This window comes from Carassius auratus, unplaced genomic scaffold (assembly GCF_003368295.1).
Source record: "Carassius auratus strain Wakin unplaced genomic scaffold, ASM336829v1 scaf_tig00016555, whole genome shotgun sequence".
In the NCBI taxonomy this organism is placed as follows: Eukaryota; Metazoa; Chordata; class Actinopteri; order Cypriniformes; family Cyprinidae; genus Carassius; species Carassius auratus.
Window position 1 is genome coordinate 41,490 of NW_020524689.1, and position 21,197 is coordinate 62,686.

General features: G+C 36.8%; 1 protein-coding gene and 1 pseudogene across 1 annotated transcript; both read left to right on the top strand.

The window, feature by feature from the left end:
- Positions 1-1,363: 1,363 nt before the first annotated feature.
- On the top strand, positions 1,364-15,735 carry LOC113075253 (rho GTPase-activating protein 25-like). Its single transcript, XM_026247917.1, has 11 exons — positions 1,364-1,812; positions 6,209-6,408; positions 7,074-7,155; positions 7,267-7,374; positions 7,591-7,795; positions 10,076-10,208; positions 10,284-10,357; positions 10,457-10,578; positions 11,130-11,290; positions 12,001-12,602; positions 14,336-15,735. Exons 1-11 carry the CDS (start codon positions 1,749-1,751, stop codon positions 14,535-14,537), a joined length of 1,953 nt encoding a protein of 650 aa, XP_026103702.1. The 5' UTR covers positions 1,364-1,748; the 3' UTR covers positions 14,538-15,735.
- Positions 15,736-16,936: 1,201 nt separating this feature from the next.
- LOC113075254 (bone morphogenetic protein 10-like) lies at positions 16,937-20,657 on the top strand (annotated as a pseudogene).
- Positions 20,658-21,197: the final 540 nt, after the last annotated feature.

The window sequence follows — 21,197 nt, forward strand, 5'->3', positions numbered from 1 at the left end:
TCTTGTTTCTGTGATGATAGGCCTACATTGCATGCTGAAGTAAAACACTTCTGATAGAATCTTCAGACTCTTGCGCGTGCCGTTCATAGCCACTAGTGGGCACCAAACCATCTTTGTGTGTGTGTGTGGGTAGGGTTTAACAAGTGTTAGAGAAAAGCAACTAACACGGTTCATTACAATGTTATGAACGGGTTTTAAACGGATCATGAACTTCCTTTTTATGTTGTTGCCCACTTATAATGTTATTAAGATTTTTACATAAAAAAAAAAAACATTATAATTTAAAAGTAATAGGCTGTTTCTGTCCCGTGGTGGATTGTAGACACCTACTGTTGTTACTGGCTAACGGTTGTGTATGTTTGACAGCTTAATTTATATCCTTCAGAGATAGTGTGTTTTAGGTTAAAACACATAAAAACTCAGTAATTGCATATCAAGAAACCGTCATAGATCTTCTTTTGAGGAGGCGGGGTTTAACCAAACTATTAAGTCATAAAGTGGGTTATTCCACAAGCTGTAGTTTTGGCAGGTTGGCTTCAAGATAAGCTGTTTTTAGACTAACTGGAAAGATTTGAGTTCTGAAACTCACAGGAGGTTTTTATAGTACAATGGCTTCTTATGTGTCAAAAGAAAGGGAATTTTGAATTCTCAGTTTATGACCCTTTTAATGTGCAGCCTTACTTCTCTTATTCATAAACACTGCCATGACCTTTCATCCTTCTTAGAAAGTATGACACACATACACAGAGAGAAACTGACCACAGTGCGATTGTGCTCTCTGTATTTCTGGAAAATTATTCATGACCATTAAAGTAAAAACAGAAATGTTAAACCCACTCAGACATGTTAAGCTCTTTTGGTTTGCCACTGATAGGAAAAAAAAACCTTGTCTCGATTAAACAAATTAACAACAACAGCTCAATATGTTATTTGTCTTTAAGTATGGTCTGTATTTCTGTTGTATTTGGATTTGTAATTTTGATAAAGCAGATAAATGTGCTTTCCCTGCTGCTTTGTGTACAGTGATTTGCTCATTTGTAAATGGTTAATAAAAAGGAAAGCTCAGTATATAGAAATATACTCAAATTTGGTCTATGCCTCCAGCTGTTTGAACTTCCTTTTTTGTGTCAGATGCAGTTTTTTTTTTAAATGACAGAAACAGTTTTGTGTTCATTTTAGATGTTAAAATATTTAGTTAATTTTTTTGATTTGTGACAAACAAAGAGACACCATGGTGCATCTCTCCAAGAGAATGATGACAAATGTCTGAGAAGAAAGTAGCTCTATTGGTTGAGGTACGTACAGCACAATTGTAGTCTGCGTTTTCGCCTGTGTAAAAATTCATCACCTCTGTTATTTGTTCTGTGGCAGTCTTGACTTTGCCACTCACTCACTCACTTCCTCTGCTCATGAAGATTGTGGGTACGAGGAGTGACAGTGCTGCTCTACTGTTTCTCTGCAGCCTGACAGAAATGCTGGATGTAAAAACTTCAAAATAACAAAAACACTACAGGCGAGCTAGGGGGCAAGATTCAACGTGTTTAGAGGTGTTAATAAAAAAAAAAGAAGAAGAAGAATAATCAGATCAGTAGAGGAAGGAGGAAGTAAAGAGAAGAAGAGAGGCTGACTGGAGAGAATGTGCTCTTAGAGTACACTGTGTTTTGTGTGTATGTGTGTGTGAGTGTGTGTGTGAACGAGAGAATGTGTGCGAGAGTGTGTGTGTAACCTTTTGGTCCGATTTTAAAGAAATGTCTTTGAGACTACCTCGCAACTGGGACTTCAGCACCTTCAGAGCTGAAACTGCCAAGATAGGTGAGTAACACTGTGTGTTTATGCTTGTGGTCAAATGTCAAAAGTCTTTTCACTTGTCCAGGTGTGTAGATTTATGTGTGATTCTGTGACACAACAGTCCTTCTGTCACTACAGGAACTACGGTTTTGGCTTAGGTTAACAGAGGGATTTTACAGTATGTGTAAATCGTAGACCTAACTGGCATAGTGATGGTATAAAGACTTCACCCTGAGGCTATATAATTCACTATAAGCACTTCTCGTCTGCTTCACAGTTTGTGTTGAATCTCTGACACACCTTTTGATGTGTTGTATAGTCATTGTGACAGGATTATTTGTAGAACTTCCTTTCTAATTTGACTAAATGTTCTCATTAATCTCCGGGCTGTTTAAAAACTCTTGTTAAGAGTAAAAGCATAACTTCCAGCAAATTTATAGTGCAATCAAGTATAAAAAGAGGCAGTTTTACAGCTGTATGTGGTGACGCGTGGTGTTTCTGGTCTCATTATGCACTCTCTGTTTGAGATGCAAAGCATTCGTGATTTCCTCCGAGTGTGTAATTTTCACATGCTGCAGACAGGAAGATGCTGCGACATTCTGAGAAACGTTCATTCTCTGCTCAAAATTGTCAGCATACTGTTAAATGCTAGATAATTATCTGCGATGCGGCCTATTACAAGGTCTTTGGTTAACGTTCGCTCAGCAGTATCCTAGGTTAAGAGAGCAGGCGTTTCTCACCATCTGATCATTTTCTGATGGCTTCACATTGCTCTTATTATATAAAGTGTATTGTTACTTAATATTTTGCTGACATTATTTATTCCAAACATCTTTTAGTAAAGCCTAATTTCTTAAAGTCAGCAACAACAGTGTTCACAACTAGGGTTGCACAGTATTGGTATTATTTTTTCCATATATATATATATACTGGTATTCTAGAGTTTTTTTATTATCATTAATATTTATTTATTTATTTTTGGAAGGTTGACGGATAACAGAAATACAGGGATACACATTTTTACAGGCACATTTTGACCATGAAATACAATACAGTGCAAGAATGAACATAAAATAGTTGTCTATTAATTTTGAGATATATGTCTAGGGATCTTCCCAGGAAGACAACCCCTCTTCTCTAACACCATTTATTCGATTAAGCATTGATTCATAAGATGTGATTTCTAGCATTGCATTGGACCACTCTTTCAATTCTGGAGCTTTTATTTATTTCATTTTATTACTGTTGTTTTGATTTTAATATACAAGCTTTAATATTTAATATAATCTAATCTATAGCATGGTCATTTCCCCTATTTTTGCATTTAAGGTTACTTTTGCCATCATCTAACACTCACTTTGAATTTGTAAAAGTATTAATAATTCAAAAATACAAACAAATAAATTATTTATACTCTCAAAATTAGGAATCTTGGTGTGATTCTGGAGACAGACCTTAGTGTCAGTAGTCATGTCAAAGCAGTAACTAAATCAGCATACTATCATTTAAAAAACATTGCAAGAATTAGATGTTTTGTTTCCAGTCAAGACTTGGAGAAACTTGTTCATACCTTCATCACCAGCAGGGTGGACTATTGTAATGGGCTCGTCACCGGCCTTTCCTCAAAAAGACCATTAAACAGCTGCAGCTCATCCAGAACGCTGCTGCCAGGATTCTGACTAGAACCAGAAAATCTGATCATATCACACCAGTCCTCAGGTCCTTACACTGGCTTCCAGTTACATTTAGGATTGATTTTAAAGTACTTTTACTCATTTAAAGATATGTTCACTGAATATAAACCTAACAGAGCACTCAGATCATTACGATCAAGTCAGTTAGAAATACCAAGGGTTCACACAAAACAAGGGGAGTCCGCCTTTAGTTATTATGCCACCTGCAGTTGGAATCAGCTTCCAGAAAAGATCAGAATTGCAAAAAAAAAAAAATTCATCTGTTTAGCTGTGCATTTACTGAATGAGAACTGTGCTACTTATTTCACTGTATTTTATGTATAATCATTTTTTTTTTGTTATTGTTTTTAATTAAAAAATTTTTTTTTTTAATCATGTTAAATTCCTTGTTTTAATGTGGTGATTTACTTCCTTTAATGTGAAGCACTTTGAATTACCATGTGTATGATATGTGCTATATAAATGAACGGGCCTTGCCTAAGTTCACTTGTACCTTTTAAAATGATAGTTTTAAGCTATTACAGTTTTATTTATTTAAACTATTTAGATTTTAACAAATTTAATATCAGCCATTTAAGTTACCAGCCATTTATTATTAGCCAATTATTTTAATGAAAGTCTGCCAAGACATTTTTATGCAGAGCTGTTTTGCTGAATGGAAATGATCAACAGTTCCTTTACTAATGTCACAAACTTAAGCCTGAGGCAAACAGCTTCTTACATCTCTGCTATGATCTCCTTGATAATTCTTTGGGAGCTTGAACCTACTCTCTTCCCTTCCCCTGATCCCAGCGTGTGTCATTGAAATGGGTGAGGTCTGAAGCCCGGGACTGTGTGTGGGCCTGTGGTCCAGGAGAGAGAACAGTGATCAGGGAAGATCTTTTCAAAACAGATCAAAGAGGCTGGCGTTAGGTGGGGATCTTTCAAAATGCTACTTCCTGTAGCTGATGAGCTTGTAACTTCCTGTTTATCTTAGATCTCTCTCTAGCCTTTTCCTCTGATCTCAATGGGTTATAGAAAATTTGACTTAAAAAAAAACCGCTAAGCTACTTAAATCACTGTGACACTGTTTTTTGTCAATTAGATATTGGGTGATTTGTTGCTTCTAGAGATATATTTGTTGTAGATGCTTTCTTCTCAAAGTTGTGGCTTCACTAAGCAGCCCCACATGGAAAAAACCTATATAAACATATATGTTTCAATATAGGTTTTGATATAGGTTTTTAATATATGTGACATAAAATTGCACATATATATATATACACATATGTGTACATATATGTACATTAGCTATATAGAAGAAATATCTTGTATGTATACTAGGGTTTTTATGTGGATATGAAGAAGCAATACAGGAGACCTATATTTCCTGTATATGCACATATATACGCCTAAATTTTGCCTATATGTGGCATATATACGCATATATTGAGCATATATGCAGTATATATATACGCAAATATGCAGCATATATATTATCATATATGTGCATACATGCAACATACTGTATATGTGCATATACACTGCATATTGGTTTCATATATGCGCATATATCCACATATATGGGTTTTTTCCATGTGGGGCTGATTGGGATGCTTATATCATTTTCTTAGTTTCTGCCTCTCTGAACTTCTCCGTGTTTCATATCTCTCAATCACAGGGGTCTCTACTCCACCCTCCCTTTGCTATGGATTATCCCACCAGAAAACAAAATCACACGCACAAAAAAAAAAAAAAAAAAAAAGAAAACATACAAATGCTAGTCATGTTTTGCTGGTCTTAGCTGGTGTAAGACCTGGTTCACCCTTGCAGTGATCTGGTCTGAGCCTGACCAGTGGAAAAGTGTCCCAAACCACTCTAAAACCGTCAAACAAACCAGTTTGACCAGGCCATAAGACCTGCTTAAACAAGCAAACCACCTTTTTTTTAAACCAAATATCCACATAAATATTAAATATCTGTACACTGTACATTTGTCAAAGTATGCTTATTTTTAAATATTTGGTTTGTTCCTTTTATACTTTGACAGCATGTGATCAACTATAAGTTTGTATAAAACCTAATGATCATGTGATCTTGAATCTTACTTTTTTTATTTTAGGTTTATTTCCAGGTTTAAATCATATCTTGAATTGTTCAAGCTACATTCACTTAAATCTTTAAAGCTCTGTGCACCTATTGTATATTAACTTGTGTTTTTGTTATTTCTATTTTATTTTGATTTCTATACATAAACATCTAAAACCATGCAGGCTGATTCTTGAATGAAACATAACTGAGAACTTTATTAGACCTCTCAATGTATAAAAGTGAAGTCTCTGAACAATAAAATGTTTCTCTTTGATGTTTCACTTCTCAAACTCATGTGGCAAAGAGTCAAAATCCAATAATACCCTTTTGACCTATCAAACAATCCATTGCACAGTAACATCGAAAGTTGTTTCTGCTTAAGTGCATGGTATTGTTCCTGTCAGAACTGATCTTTTCACCACCCTAAAGTCACAGCAGGACATTTTCTTCAGCATTAGGACAATCACAGCCAGTCTGCATGTATCTGTCATGCAGGAAGCTATTAGGTTCAGACAGTTACCTACTGTCATCACAACAATATATTCATGATGTTCTCATGATATAAAAATAGAATAAGTTCAGTGACAGGATTTTCAGCAATCTCAGACTCGACGTGTTTGTGTCTTATGCCTGCTTTTTATCGGTTTCCACCTCAGCTCGCTCCAAGAGTGTTATGCCAGGGGAAGGTAGCCCTGGATCCACTCACACTGGTTTAAAGAGATCCATGGAGAAACCTCTGAAGACGGGTTGGCTGAAGAAGCAGAGATCCATCGTAAAGAACTGGCAGCTGCGTTTCTTTGTGCTGAGAGGAAATGTCCTTACATACCATAAAGATGACAGAGAGAGCGCCGTCCAGGTAGGAGACAGAAGCAAGCATGAGCAATAGAAACATTACATTTTTAATTAACATTTTTTTGTTATTATTTTTAATGCAGGAATTCTCTCTTTCTTAATATCCTTCTTTTTGTTCTTTTGTTGGTTTTTGAATATTTTATTTTTCAATGCCAGGTCTGTCATGAAAATTTTAACTTAGGTTTTTTTTTTCAGGTATTTGGTCATGTGATATTCATGTTATCCAGAGTTGTATATATTTGCTAATTATTTTTAATTGTAATATTTTCTTCTATTTTTTTTTTCAAAATCATTTTCTTTTGTTTGTTTTCAGGTTTAATATAAATTTTCTTGAGTTTTAGATTTTGTGTGTGGTCTTAGACTTTTCTATCTGAACGTCATAAAAATATTTCTAAACCGTTAGCGACATTCAAAACGAATAACCTAATGTTTTTTTTTTAAGTGAAATTGCGCATGCTCATTTCCCCTATTAAAGTGAAATTTCCTTTTATTTCTATATTTTCATTCTGATATTTATTATTATTATTATTATTATATTTATGACAATTTTATCTACTGCTCTACTTCATTTATTTACTAGTATTTATTTACAATATTTCATCAAGGCTAAATATTACTAAATATTTTTCCACTCAGCAACTATTCCCTTTTGTATCATTCTGATCTCAGGGAACTATACCTTTGTTCTCATGCCAAGTTAATGAGCTGCCATCAAATGCAGATGATAAATTCCTATTTGAGATTATCCCAGGTAAGTATTTTGATTTATTTGTTTATATTGTATAGTGTAAGATATCATGGGCTACTACTGTATTATGTTGGAGGGTAAAATCCTACAGCTGTTGTGTCCCTGATGCTGCAGGTAGCAATACAGATCGGGAGCGGGATGTTCTCATGGCGACGAGTCAGAGCGAGATGGAAGAGTGGGTGCGCTCCATTCGCAAAGCCATCGGATCACGGTCCAGTGGAGGTATCTCATTCAACAATATACAGTAAATATGTTTGTTATAGACTGAGGAGGTTCTCATAATAATCACTGTAAGAATGTTTCTTCTTTATTATAACTTTGCTGTATTGTATCACACTATAATGTATAATATCCAGAAAGGCTGTCTAATTCATAATGTTATGACTTCATAGACTGCCACTGCAATTCAATCAAATTGTTATGTTTCTCTCTCCAAAGTATTTGGGAAGAGCCTTTCAGACATCATGGTATATGAGAAGAAATTTGGTTCACGTCTCGTGCCCATCCTGGTGGAGAAGTGTGCTGAATTCATCCGAGAACACGGTCTGATCGAGGAGGGCATCTTTCGCCTGCCAGGACAGGACAACCAGGTCAAACAGTTCAGAGAGGCCTTTGATGCCGGAGAGAGACCCTCATTCCCCAGGTAAAGCTTCACATGTGTAAATCTGTGTGAAACGACTCAAGGATGGGGTAGAGAACTGATCTGAATAAAGCATGTTGTTTACAGAAAGTATTGTGATGGTACTATAGTCCAGTAATGGCATGCAATGGTAATACTGATATGTACCACTCAGTTCATTCATGTGCTATGGCATTTAAAAAGAACTTCAAAGAATATGATGATATTACCACAGCACACTACCATTCAGACTTATGGAGTCTGTTACGAGTTTTTTAATGTTTTTGAAAAAAATCACTTATGCTCACCAAGGCTGCATTTATTTGATCAAATAAAGTATAGTATGGTACAAAATACAGTAAAAACTAAAATATCGTGAAATACTTTTTTTTTTTATATATATATATATATATATAAAGAGTGGGTGCACACACACACACACTCAGTGGTCAAAAGCTGCAAATGCACTTTACAAATGCCGCGGCGGTAAAAAGGGCCTTTTGAATGTCTACTTACTGTATATTACAATTTTATTATATATGTTTTAATATATTTTAAATAATAATTTAGTCCTCAGATGGCAAAGCTGAATTTTCAGCATTATTACTCCAGTCTTCAGTACCACATGATGCTTCAGAAATGATTTTACAGTTTTTTGCCATTGCTAAACGACAGTGGGCACAACTGGAGTCACATGTGCAAAACTCTAACTACAGTCTGCACAGTTCATGTGGACCAAACTCTAGTTCGTTTTTCATTGCTTGAACACAGTTTTCAAAACTCTACACACTTATCCCATGACTTTAACCACAACCTGTACAACACTGTGGATTTACAGCACCTTGTTCAAATGCTAACACACTGCTGTCAAAACTGTGAACCACACATTCAAAATAAGAATAGATTTCAGCCTTATACCTTTCAAACACTGCTGACTGCAATTTCAGGATTAGCCCTGAAAATTATTTGTTCAAATTACAGTATGTTCTTTTAGTTTCTCCCTTTTTTTCTTCTCATTACTGTAATTACATAAATTTCTACAGACTATTGAAGCAAATTGCTCATTTTCATTTACCTAATATAATTATGTTCTAAATATGTAAATAAATCATGTGAAAGAATGTCACTCCTTTCTTTGAAGAAAATATTACTTTGTATGAGGTCACTGAAATTGTTCAAACTGTAAAGGTGAAAAGTGAGTATTTTCTGTATTGGTGTTTGATGCAAGTGTTTTTCCTCTCAGTGTGTTCTGAGTGACGGTGTGTGTTATCTCAGTTAGGGTTGTGTGTAGTGTTTGGCTGCACTGAGCCTGTTTTGAGCCATGTGTTAAGAGTTGTGTTACTTGGAATGAGTTTTGCAGGTGATGCAAACTGTTTAGCTCAGGTGACTGTTGCTAGTGCAGACTGTAGTTTTGCACATAGCTCCAGTAGTGCTCACTGTAGTTTAGAAATCAAACAAACAAAAAAACTGTAATATGCTGATTTGCTGCTCAAGAAAAATGTCCTATTATTATTATTAATATCGAAACCAGTTGGACTGCTTAATATTTTTGTGGAAACAGGATTCTTTGATATTTGTTAGAAATAAATGAATCATTGTACAAATATCTTTACATTCACGTTTGTATTAAAATGTATTAAAATAAATGTTAGTAAAAAATGATACTGATCCCGGACTTAAAAAAAAAATAAGTTATTCATATAACTTGTTTGCAATAACTTCAGAATACTCTTCACTACATTTGGTGAAGAGAAGCATTAAATGAAATAATTGAATAAATGCACAACAGTCAAGAAATATCCATAATCTCCTTAATGATTTAATTGTAATTTGACTTTTTGTACCTGATTTTGTGACCATGCAATGTTCTTTAAAGTTTGCATGCAAATTGGGCTTTTAATCGGATAACCACACTCTCCATGACCATTTATGGTGAATTTATAGACACTGAAGTCTTCATTGCTGTTTTGAGGAAGTAGAATAGGTAAAGAGTTTGACCCAGAAAGTTTGAACTAGATGCATGTGTTTGAGAGAGAGAGAGAAAGAACATGCAAAAGCATGCGAGATAGCGAAAGAGAAATACAAAAGCAGACTATTTCAGAGGAACCTGGTGATCTGTGGCTTAGCCACATCCTGTCCCGTCTAACAGAGATCTTGCCATTCAACACACGCACGTATCTATTTGACAAGCAAATGTTTGTGCATTTCATCTTCATCCTTTCTGATTGCAAAGATGATGAATAGACTGTAATGACACAATTAAACATTTTTTTTACTCGATTTGTTCATTCCTTCTGCCTGCAGTGACACTGATGTCCACACGGTGGCGTCATTACTTAAGTTGTACCTCAGAGAGCTTCCAGAACCTGTTGTGCCCTGGACTCAATATCAGGACTTTCTTGACAGCACTCTGATGCTGGATGCCGCCACTGCAGCTGTGAGAACCGCATTCACAAAGAGTACATCAGAAGAGTAATGATTCTTTGACTAACTGCAATCTGATCAATCCCAGGGCAAAGAAAAGCTGGAGGAACAAATCAGCCTTCTGCCAAAAGTGAACTACAACCTCCTGAGTTACATCTGCAGGTACAAGTCCCTATAAGAACGAAAAAGGATCAGACACTGATAGGAGCAAAAGCAAGCTGTGGAAGGCTAACACTGGTATATCCGTATTTATTCCCGCAGATTCCTTTTTGAGGTCCAGCAGAACTCAAAGGTGAATAAGATGAGTGTTGAGAATCTGGCCACGGTGATGGGAGTGAACCTGTTCAAGCCGCAAGTGGAGGATGCCATCAGTATGATGAAAGGTCATTTATCATCCCAAGACATATAAAACATGTTCTATGTCATTTACTGTATATTGTTTTTAAAATACCTCATAAATTAAAAATGTTGTGTCTTTTAGTCCATGTCTGTTTAAATATACCTAAACATATTAAGCAGACAATTTTCTGGAAAAAATGAACCAAAAATTTTAATGAAATCCCTTGCTTCAATTATAAGCATTTTTGTCCAACGAAATGCTCTCTAGAATGAAAATATCCCTTGCAAAAGCAAGAAGCATATCATGGCATACTAGCATACTACTTTTTCTGCACTAAACTTTTCATACTATATATTTAGTAGTTCAACTGTTGGGTAATATGGTTTAAACTAAATGCTATTGGCTATATTCAAAACCAAATCCTTTTACAAATCACACCCATAACGTCCTGTTTTAATGTCAGACAGTAAAAGATTGGTTGACTGGTTGTTTATGGGGAATTTAATCTGAACTCCAATGAGTAAGAATGAGATTTCAAGGGTTTATGGTTAACACATTATAGCGATGATAATTGTTCTCTCCTCACACACACAGGAACTCCCATGATACAGAAGGTAATGACGGTGATGATCAGACACCATGAGCTGCTTTTCCCACCCTCTAAAGACAAGCAGCCATCTCCTCTTCCGAACAAGAAAAACAAAAGCAAGAAGAACAGTAACCCTCGCAGTTTTGTGGGCTGGGAGTCTGCAGAGGTACTGATCACGTAAAATAAACACATACATCCATGGAAAACTTGCAAATATCAGACGATTTTAAAATCACTATTTATAGGCCTGGAGAAATCTAAAATAACAAAATCATGGAACATTACTCCAGTCTCAGTCACACGATGCTTTAGAAATCCCTTTAATACGCTGATTAAAGGAATTTATTTGAAATATATACATGCATACAATATAAAAAATACATTTTTGCAACATTATAAATGTCTTTACTGTCATGTTTGACCAATTTAATGTGTCTTTACTGAATAAAAGTATTGATGTCTTTTTAAAATGCCCTTACTTAAAAAAATTAATTTGGCCTAATGCTTGGTAAGGACATTTAAAAATTCTGAAATATTTTATTAGTTTTAAATTATTCAGCTAGAAAATTTGTACATATTGTTTAGAGAATTTAAGAATTTAGAAGGCACATTATTTTTAATGTAATTTGTATATATATATATATATATATATATATATATATATATATATATATATATATATATATATATATAAAACGATCAAAATAGGTTTTTGAAAAGGTTTTTGTTTGTAGGCTTCAAAATGAGAATACAGTCATATTTGATGAAGACACACTTACTGTTTGCCAAGGTTGTGGATTTTTTTTTTTTGGAGCTGTCACTGCATAACTTTCACACCTGTATCTCTTAACTGATCGTACCACTCTTCTCTCAAAGTGTGAGGTGTCCTCCCTGTCTGAATCTCCTGAGGAAGAGGAAATGGACACACTTGAGGAAGAGAGGAAGGACCTGTGGTCATCTGAGACGGGGTCAGAAGGCACCCCTCTTTCTCCTACCTCTCCATTTTCATCTACACCCGACATGTGGCCCGACAGCCCCAGAAAAAGGACTCAAACTCTACCTAGCTTGGGCTGTCCGTCAGTGGGAAAAACAGTCCGCGAGCCTTCATGGTGCAAGTTGCAGGAGAGCTTTAATGAGAACGAAGAGAAAACATTCTCAGAGGACATATTTAAGTTACTCGACCTGCAGAACGTGACACTATTTTCTGGTGGGCAGAAAAGTGAAAAGGAAAAAGTTGAAGGACACAAAGACACAGAGGACACAGGCTTGCATAAGACAGCCAGCGATGTTGTAGACAAACAGATAGATGCTCAAATAACACAGGCACAGATCACAACGCCCTTGCCCCAACATCGGCTGAGAAACGAAGTGAGTGCGGCAGCTGTGAGCAGAGAGAAGCCAGCGGCACCTTCAGCACCAGCTCTACAGAAAATCAGTGCAGCTCAACCAGAAAACACAGACTCAGCTATCATCAACAGGTATGGCCCAATACAAGTGTACCTGTGTTCATATTTTGCCATGCATTAATTAGAAGAGTTTGTTAAGGATCACTTGTGCTCACCGAAGCTGCATTTATATGAATAAAAATACAGTAAAAACTAATTTTGTGAAAAAATATTACAATTTAAAAAAACTGTTAAAGGGTTAGTTCACCCAATAATCAAAATTATGTCATTAATGACTCACCCTCATGTCGTTCCAAACCCGTGAGACCTCCGTTCATCTTCGGGACACAGTTTAAGATATTTTAGATTTAGTCCGAGAGCTCTCAGTCCCTCCATTGAAAGTGTGTGTACGGTATACTGTCCATGTCCAGAAAGGTAAGAAAAACATCATCAAAGTAGTCCATCACCAGTAGTTCTTTCGGACAGTTCGATTCAATAAACCGGTTGAAGAAAACTGTTCACAGGTTCTTTTGCGCTCAACGTAATGACGACATTTGCAATGTTTGCCCTTCATTCAAGCCTATGGTTTACCCGCACTCATAGCATTAGCACAGAATCAGTTCAGAATCAATCACCAAAAGAATCAGTTCAGTTTAGACGCTCTGTGTGTCGTATTGCTTCACGCTGAATCACACATGCGCAGTATCATCAGCTCCTCAGATCTCGAATCGGACGTGTCTTACAGAAACGGTTCTTGACTCTTTTGTTGTTCATTATCTGGCTCGGCTCGGTGTTCATCTTCAGTTCACTCTTGACAGCAGTTCAGTCAGTGTACTTTGAGTAATTGAATTACTCCGGGATATTGGTTTGTTTGAACTCAGAGGGAGTGTCAGCCGCATTAAAAAAGTTAACAGCTTAGGTCATTTGTGGATTAATGTGTTTTGGAGACTCGAACGGTTTAAAACAATTCAGTTCGATTTGTTGAACTGGTTAAAAAAAGATCCAGTTACATATAATGATTCGTTCACGAACCGGATCTCACTAAACTGCAGTGCTTTGAAATCTCACAACAGACCGGGAAAAGAAGACAATGCTGAATAAAGTCGTAGTTTTTGCTGTTTTTGGACCAAAATGTATTTTCGATGCTTCAAAAAATTCTAACTGACCCTCTGATGTCACATGGACTACTTTGATGTTTTTCTTACCTTTCTGGACATGGACAGTATACCATACACACAGTTTCAATCGAGGGACAGAGAGCTCTCGTACTAAATCTAAAATATCTTAAACTGTGTTTGGAAGATGAACAGAGGTTTTACGGGTTTGGAACGACATGAGGGTGAGTCATTAATGTCATCGTTTTGATTATTGGTTGAACTAACCCTTTAACTATTAAAGGCACAATGTAGTTTTTCGCCACTAGAGTGCACATTCAAATTAAACAAAGAAACAAAGCTGTAGTTTGATGACTCCATGACTGAGTGCAGAAATCACGTTCATGGATAAGCTAATGATTTATTAATGTAGTAGAATGAAGCAGGGTGAGGATAAAAACCTGCGAAGCAAAAACGTGGTCACTGAACGAGATGTGGTGCTCAAGTGACATTTCTTCTTATTATCAATATTGAAAACTGCTGAATATATTTGTGGAAACGGTGATCATTTTTTTCAGGATTCTTTGATGAATAGAAAGTTGAAAAGGAAAGTTTATAATGGAAATCTTTTGTAACATCATAACATTATAAATGGCTTTAACTTTTGATCAGTGTTACTGACCTCATATGTATAGGCTGTATATAAAGTCCTGTATGTGTTTGTACCTTCAGTCTCCAGCAGAAGAACAAAGAGCTGAGTGCTACAGTGACAGAGTTGCAGGCAGCACTTGAGGCAGAGCGACGCAGCAAAGCAGCTTTAGAGATCTTACTACGCAACGCAGAGCGCAGCAGGGACGAAGCACTCACGCGCAATGAGCAGCTGAACAGAGAAATTCAAGAATTCCTCAGCAGACCGACTGGTGGACCGTCATAGTGACTCGATCAAATGAACAAAGTTCAAGATAAGTCCTGTACAAAACAAGCAATCTGGACAACTCCATCAGGTTTTACACCGTGAACTGCTCTGATTAATGTCTTCAAAGTAAAGCTAGTGGTAATGTCCATCTCAGATTTTGTCTATGATGTGACATAAGTAACACCGCTACGGTATGTGTACAGAATTTACAGATTTGATCTACTTTTTGAAGAATATTTAATTTTTTTGTTGAAATTTTATAGTATTTTCTAATGGATCTCAAAAAATAACTTGCCAACAAAAGTGAACAGGCTAATCAGATTTGGTTTTAAAGAGTTTTAAGGCACTTGACAGCTAGTCTGTCAGAGAGTACCTCGATCCAACTAAGGCCAGTTCGGTTTAATCTGTTTGTTTTTTCTACATGGAGAAGTCTTGCCCACCTTTAATTATTAAAGATACATTTAAAAACTATTGTGACAGAGGTTCAAAATGATTACTGCTTCTGTGATCACAAAACTGCACTAGACTACATTAGAGTCTGTGAACAATTTGGTGAAAAGGACAAAAAAAAATTTGCTGTCAGTAAATAAACAGTTTTTATCTGGCTTTTCTTTCCTGCACCTTCGCTTCTGTTGTCTGGTTGCAGTCAGAAGAGATAAAATGTGACAGAGTGTGAGGGAGAAATGGGAAGAATGCTTTCAGATCAGAATTCACACAAGAGACCCCATGTGTGTTTTAGGGGAAGTGGTAAAAAAGACTAGGAATTACGTAAGGAAGAGAAGACCAGATAGCATTGTGTCTGTCAGCTGTCATAATGCTGATTAAATGATAGGGAAGGTATTTCCTATTTCCGATCAGGCTGGCTTATTCAGACAATGTGCTGCTCAAAATCAACACAAAGCTGATATTGAGAATATATGATCAGGTGAGTCATTCATGTGGTGGATTCCAGCTTGTTCTGTGATGCTTTTAAGTGAATCTTTCCGATGTTTCTTGTTCACAAATTGAGCTCATAACAGCACCACAGTTTCAAAGATAAACAACACTGTCATCAAGAGAATCTCCTACATACAGGAAAGATTGAGTGTGAGGAAGAACATAGAGGAAGAGGGTGAGCTTGAGCATTAGCATGTGACACCACTCATTACTGGGTCAACATTTCACGTGCATACCTATCCAGTATTTACCTGTGGAACAAAATAAATTTTGAACAATGCACATGCTGTTCTTTATAATTGTGTGTGTATGTGTGTGTGTGTGTTTATTTATTTTGTATTCATGTATATCACTAAATATGACATAGGCTGCTAACAAGTGACTTATTAGCACAATTTTTATTTATTATTGTATTTATTTTTTTAAACGTAAACGATTGAATCATATGATTCAGACTGAATTGTGATACACAAATATTTTTCGAATCTTTTCGGACCCAAGTCGTCAGTAGTTATTGTAAGTACTGATTTTAATCAGGCAATAAAAACGATAATTTGAATCTAACTACATTTAACTACATTTTCAGCTACCATAGTTTGACAGAATGTCAGCTATATTTTAAAACCAGTTACTTTTTCCATCAAGGTAGTGTGATGCAAAATTACATGGCTGTTCATTGTTAACACAGCTTTACAGCTAAACAGAGCGAAACGTGCTCATAAATGGGTTATTCAGAGCCTTTCTCATTCTAGCGATTGACAAATCGGTTCGTCTTAAACTACCCTCTCTCCCTACTCTGAATTCCGATTCCCTTTGTTATATATTTTTTACTAATTTGGTCGACGCATTTTGATAAGTGCTGAATTTTGTAATCGGTATAACCAATACGACTTCAGCATATTTGGGAAATAAACCACAAATAAAGAAATACTTCAACTTTTCTTTTAGACACTTGACAGTCTATGGAAACAATTGAAGTATGGACATGTTTAAAAAATATATTTTTGTATTACAAGGAAAAATAACAGCAGAGAGGTTTTGAGCATCGGGTGAGTAAACTATATTAATATGTATATTGATATAAAACTGTTATTTTGCCTAATTTTAAAAGTTAGATTTCTAGACCTGCAAAGCATGTGCATTTTTATATGAATATGCAGTACTGTTGTCCATTTATATGTGCCATTGTTATTGAATAGCCTTGGAGTCAACATGTTTGAGAACTGCTCTAGATCCTGGGCCAGTTTAGAGGAAACAGATTTGGATCGGACAGGCTGAAAATGATCTTGGGCAAGTACTGGAAGTAGATATTTTTCTTGACTGAAGCATTCTTCTGATAATTACCTCAAAGTTTTGCAGCATTGTATGCCACTGTATGAAGTCCCTCTATTAAGTACTTGACATCGTGAGCCTTTAGAGACGTTTTCCACTGGCCATAGAGCTGTGATAGCCCCTCAGAATGGGTGATAAGGGCTTCCCTCCACTTCCGAATGAGTGATTTGTTTTTCCCCTTAAGCACAGAAGCTCTTCAGCGGGCACCCTGCTGCACACCCCTACATATGATAAAATGCTTAAGAAGTCAGTGGAAAACAAACTAAATAATCCCATGCACAGAATTCTTAGTAGGTTTTGTTTGTGTTACAGAGTCAAAGTTACAGTCTTCTGTCCACAGTTTGAACAACTTATTAAATTCCCTTGAGGAAGTATTTGACTTTAAGTACTCATTTCATTGCAATTGATGCTTACAAACCTCTCGGAGATAGTCACAGATTTACCGATTACAGCACAGCAATGGCAAAAAGTGGCTCAGTCTATCCTGCAACCTCTCAAACCTCATTTCATTTCAATTTCCGTCGCCACAGATATTTATCCCCTCTTGTTCTAAGATATGGAGGCACTCTTCGGACATTTGTCGAAAAGAAATGGTCAATAAACTTAAGTCCCGACATTCATAGGAAATCATGGGAAAAACAAATAAACACTAGACCCAAAATCCTGCCCTGGCTAACCCACCCAAACATAGGAAAAGGCTTCTGCACGTATCAGAGCAATGTTTACAAAATCCTCATTAAGGAAAAGAAAGCAGATAACGGTACATGGCCGCACACACACACACAGGAACACTATGAACACTAGAAATGCAGAGCTTCCTAGTTTGTAGATAAGGGTCAGAGAGAGAAAGTACAGAGAGCAAGAGTGAGGGAGAGAGAGGAAAAAACATTTGAACAAATATGTCACAGAGGGACATCTCTTTCACGTAATGAAACCACCCTCAACTTTTCAGACATCAAAAGGTGAGAAGAAGAATAAATGCTCAGAGGTCAGGAATAGAGGCTCCTTAATGCAGTGACTACTCTGCGGCTACATATAAGAAACAAAACAGCATACGACGGCTGTTCTTTCCTACATTCTGTACTGGAGCGACCATTGACCTTCTATCCAGAAGAAAGGGTTGAGTTCTTCAAAAAAAAGGGCGTTTGTCACTGAATCTATAGATCTAATTTTTGCTCCTGTGAAACTCTGCACCTATAGCTGATACACACCTCATTTGCCTCACATCATGGGTGGCAGCAGGAAGAACTTTTTGGTTATGTGTACATCCAGCACATCTGTATTATTGGCCTTTTTCTTGTTTTCCTGGGGGCCTTTCTGTACACAAAGTAGCCCTATCGGCTCCCCCGAGAAACTCCGCACCGCTCCAGGGTTGGATGACGGACATGGAGGGGTTCTGGATCCTTTACTCCTGGAGCAGGACAGTGAGATGGACATGCAGAGCTTGCTGGAGACCCTGAAAGGACAGTTTCTACGCACTTTTAACCTGACACAACCCAGCCCCCCTGTGCAGCCAGGGGCCACTAGAGTAGATCCCCCTGAATACATGCTGGAGCTCTATAACCGCTTTGCCAGTGACCGGACAGCAATGCCTTCTGCAAACATTGTACGCAGCTTTAAAAATGAAGGTAACTGCATATTTACTTTTCCATGAAGGACTGTATAACTGTTTGTATTCTGGACATTTTTGTTGGTTTATGTAAAATATGGTGATTGCAATAAAATTTATTTTCTAGGTGGATGTAATACAAAGACAAATTATTGGTGTCTTTGTTTTTAAAGTAAATGAATAATCAATGAATAATGTTAGAAAATTCTAGAAAAGTTTTGGTTGTGCACTATTTGCTCAATTAAAATATAATACTAATGCTTGGTGAATTACGTACAATTAATGGAGAAAATATAATAATAGCTGGCTCTTTTGGGTGTGTATCATTATAAATAATAGCACTTTGATGCAAATGTAATTTATCTGAATAACTATTTGAACAATTAAAAGAAATGTTAAAATGCATTTTTGTGTTGTTAAAGTTAATCTTCATGTTGTCTAGAACAGTTGATCTTGTCCAAATGCGCGCGCACACACACACACACACACACACACACACACACACACACACATATATATATATATACACACATACATACACACACATATACACATACATATATATATATATATATATATATATGTATATATATATATAATATGCACATATGCACATTGTACATCCCTGTACATCTTAATATTTAAGACTAAAGTTTACACTCATGCACATTATTTTGCGTTCTATATTTAATTCTACAATATACATTTTTTATATTTTATTCTTATATTTTATTGTTTACTTTTAATTCATTCTTACATAGCTTTATGTATATTTTCATCTGTGTTGTTTCTTTAATAATTGCACTGTCCATGGAGCGGACCTGACTCACATTTCAATGCTGGTTATATATGCTATATATAATTTTGTATGTGACGAATAAAATCTTGAATCTTGAATTGAATCTTGAATATATATATATATATATATATATATATATATATATATATATATATATATATATATATATATATATATATATATATATATATACACACACACACACACACATATATAATTGTGATGTTTTTGGTGCATTATTATGGTAGATTTAATGACAACATGAGAATCTGAATTCCCTATTTTTTTGTATGTGTGTTGTTCTTTACAGACTTTTCCCCATGTAATGTGGGACCTGGTGGGGTGAGGCGACACCCTCTTATCTTCAACGTGTCTATCCCACATCACGAGAGAGTTGCCGCAGCTGAGCTCCGACTGTACACTTTGGTCCAGACTGACCGCAACAAATACACTGGTGTTGACAGAAAAGTTACCATATATGAAGTCAAACTTCTTGAAATGAACCGCAGTCAGCAAATAGGAGAGGACATTATTGAGGGAGGAAATCAAACCAAGCAAGAGGAAGAAACAGAACTAGTGGAGTTGGCGTCTCGACAGGTTTACGGTACAGATAGTGGGTGGGAATCCTTTGACATGAACCTCTGCTGTGCAACTTTGGTGGAAATCAGACTATGGCACCACCCACAGGCTGGAGGTCCACATAGCCAGTCTGAACTCCCAGAGTTTGACATCAACTGAAGGTAAGGATGAAGGCAACACCAGAGGAGGGGAAATGGACATTGACACTAGCCCTGAGGACAAACACAAACCCTTAATGATCGTCTTTTCTGATGACCAGAGCAGAGACCACCGTGGAGACAAACGAGAGTTGAATGAACTGATCCAGCAATGAGACCACTGGGCCGGGTGTTCAAAACAACCTTGAGCTAGAACTGAACGGTCTCTGGGATGACCTGGAACTTATGGGACAAAAAGATGGGAGTGAGAAAGAGGAGCAGAGTGAGGAAGCTCTCCTACAGATGCGCTCCAACTTCATCTATGACACGGCGTCTAGATTCCGACGCAATGCCAAGGGCAACCAGTGTAAAAAGACCTCCCTTTATGTGGACTTCAAAGACAATCGGCTGGGACAGTTGGATCCTAGCTCCCTCCGGTTATGAAGCCTTGAGTGTACGGGGACGTGCATGTACCCCTTGACCAATCACGTTACACCTACAAAACATGCCAATTGTGCAAACATTGGTCAGTCTGAAAAGTCCACAAAGAGTGTCCAAGGCTTGTTGCGTACCCACTGAACTAGATCCCATCTCCCTGCTCTACCTAGATGATGCAGGTGTGGTGACATATCAGTATAAATATGAAGGTATGGTGGTAGCTAAGTGTGGATGCAGATAGTATTTAATGGACTTGGTGGAGTGGGGTGAAGCTGGGCCAAAAGCTTAGCGATTGAATTGGAAGGAAGCTAAAAAGACAGTTATTGTCTATTGCCTTCATACCAAGTTTCTTCCAAATGGCAGTGGATAAGCTCTTACTCCCAACCTTAACAGCGTTAGCAGGAGTCATGAAATCAGTGGAATCTGCCAATTCTGGACCCATGTGACGAGGGGCCACAATACAAGATTTAGTGGGAATGGTGACCATTTCATTCCTGCTGAATAAGGATTGGGTGGAACATAAGACAATAATTGAACCACTTGACATGCCTCAAGATCAGCCGGGATAAATGAGCTGTTCTTATCAGTAAAGACTGAAGTTTAAGTTAGAGATTATATCAACTCCAGCTTGTTACATTCTTGGCCATATCGTTTGCGTCAGCAAAGCCCTCGCTAAGTGGGCATTTCATAGTAATGGCAGCGAACTCAAGCACCACAAGGTCAGTCGAGTGACACTACCAGAGACAAGAAGCATGTGAAATGGCCTATTACGGCAATGGGTCTCATTCATTACTCATGCATTGCATACACACAGATTTTTGAGCATTTGGGTTTCTCTGTAGAAAAAC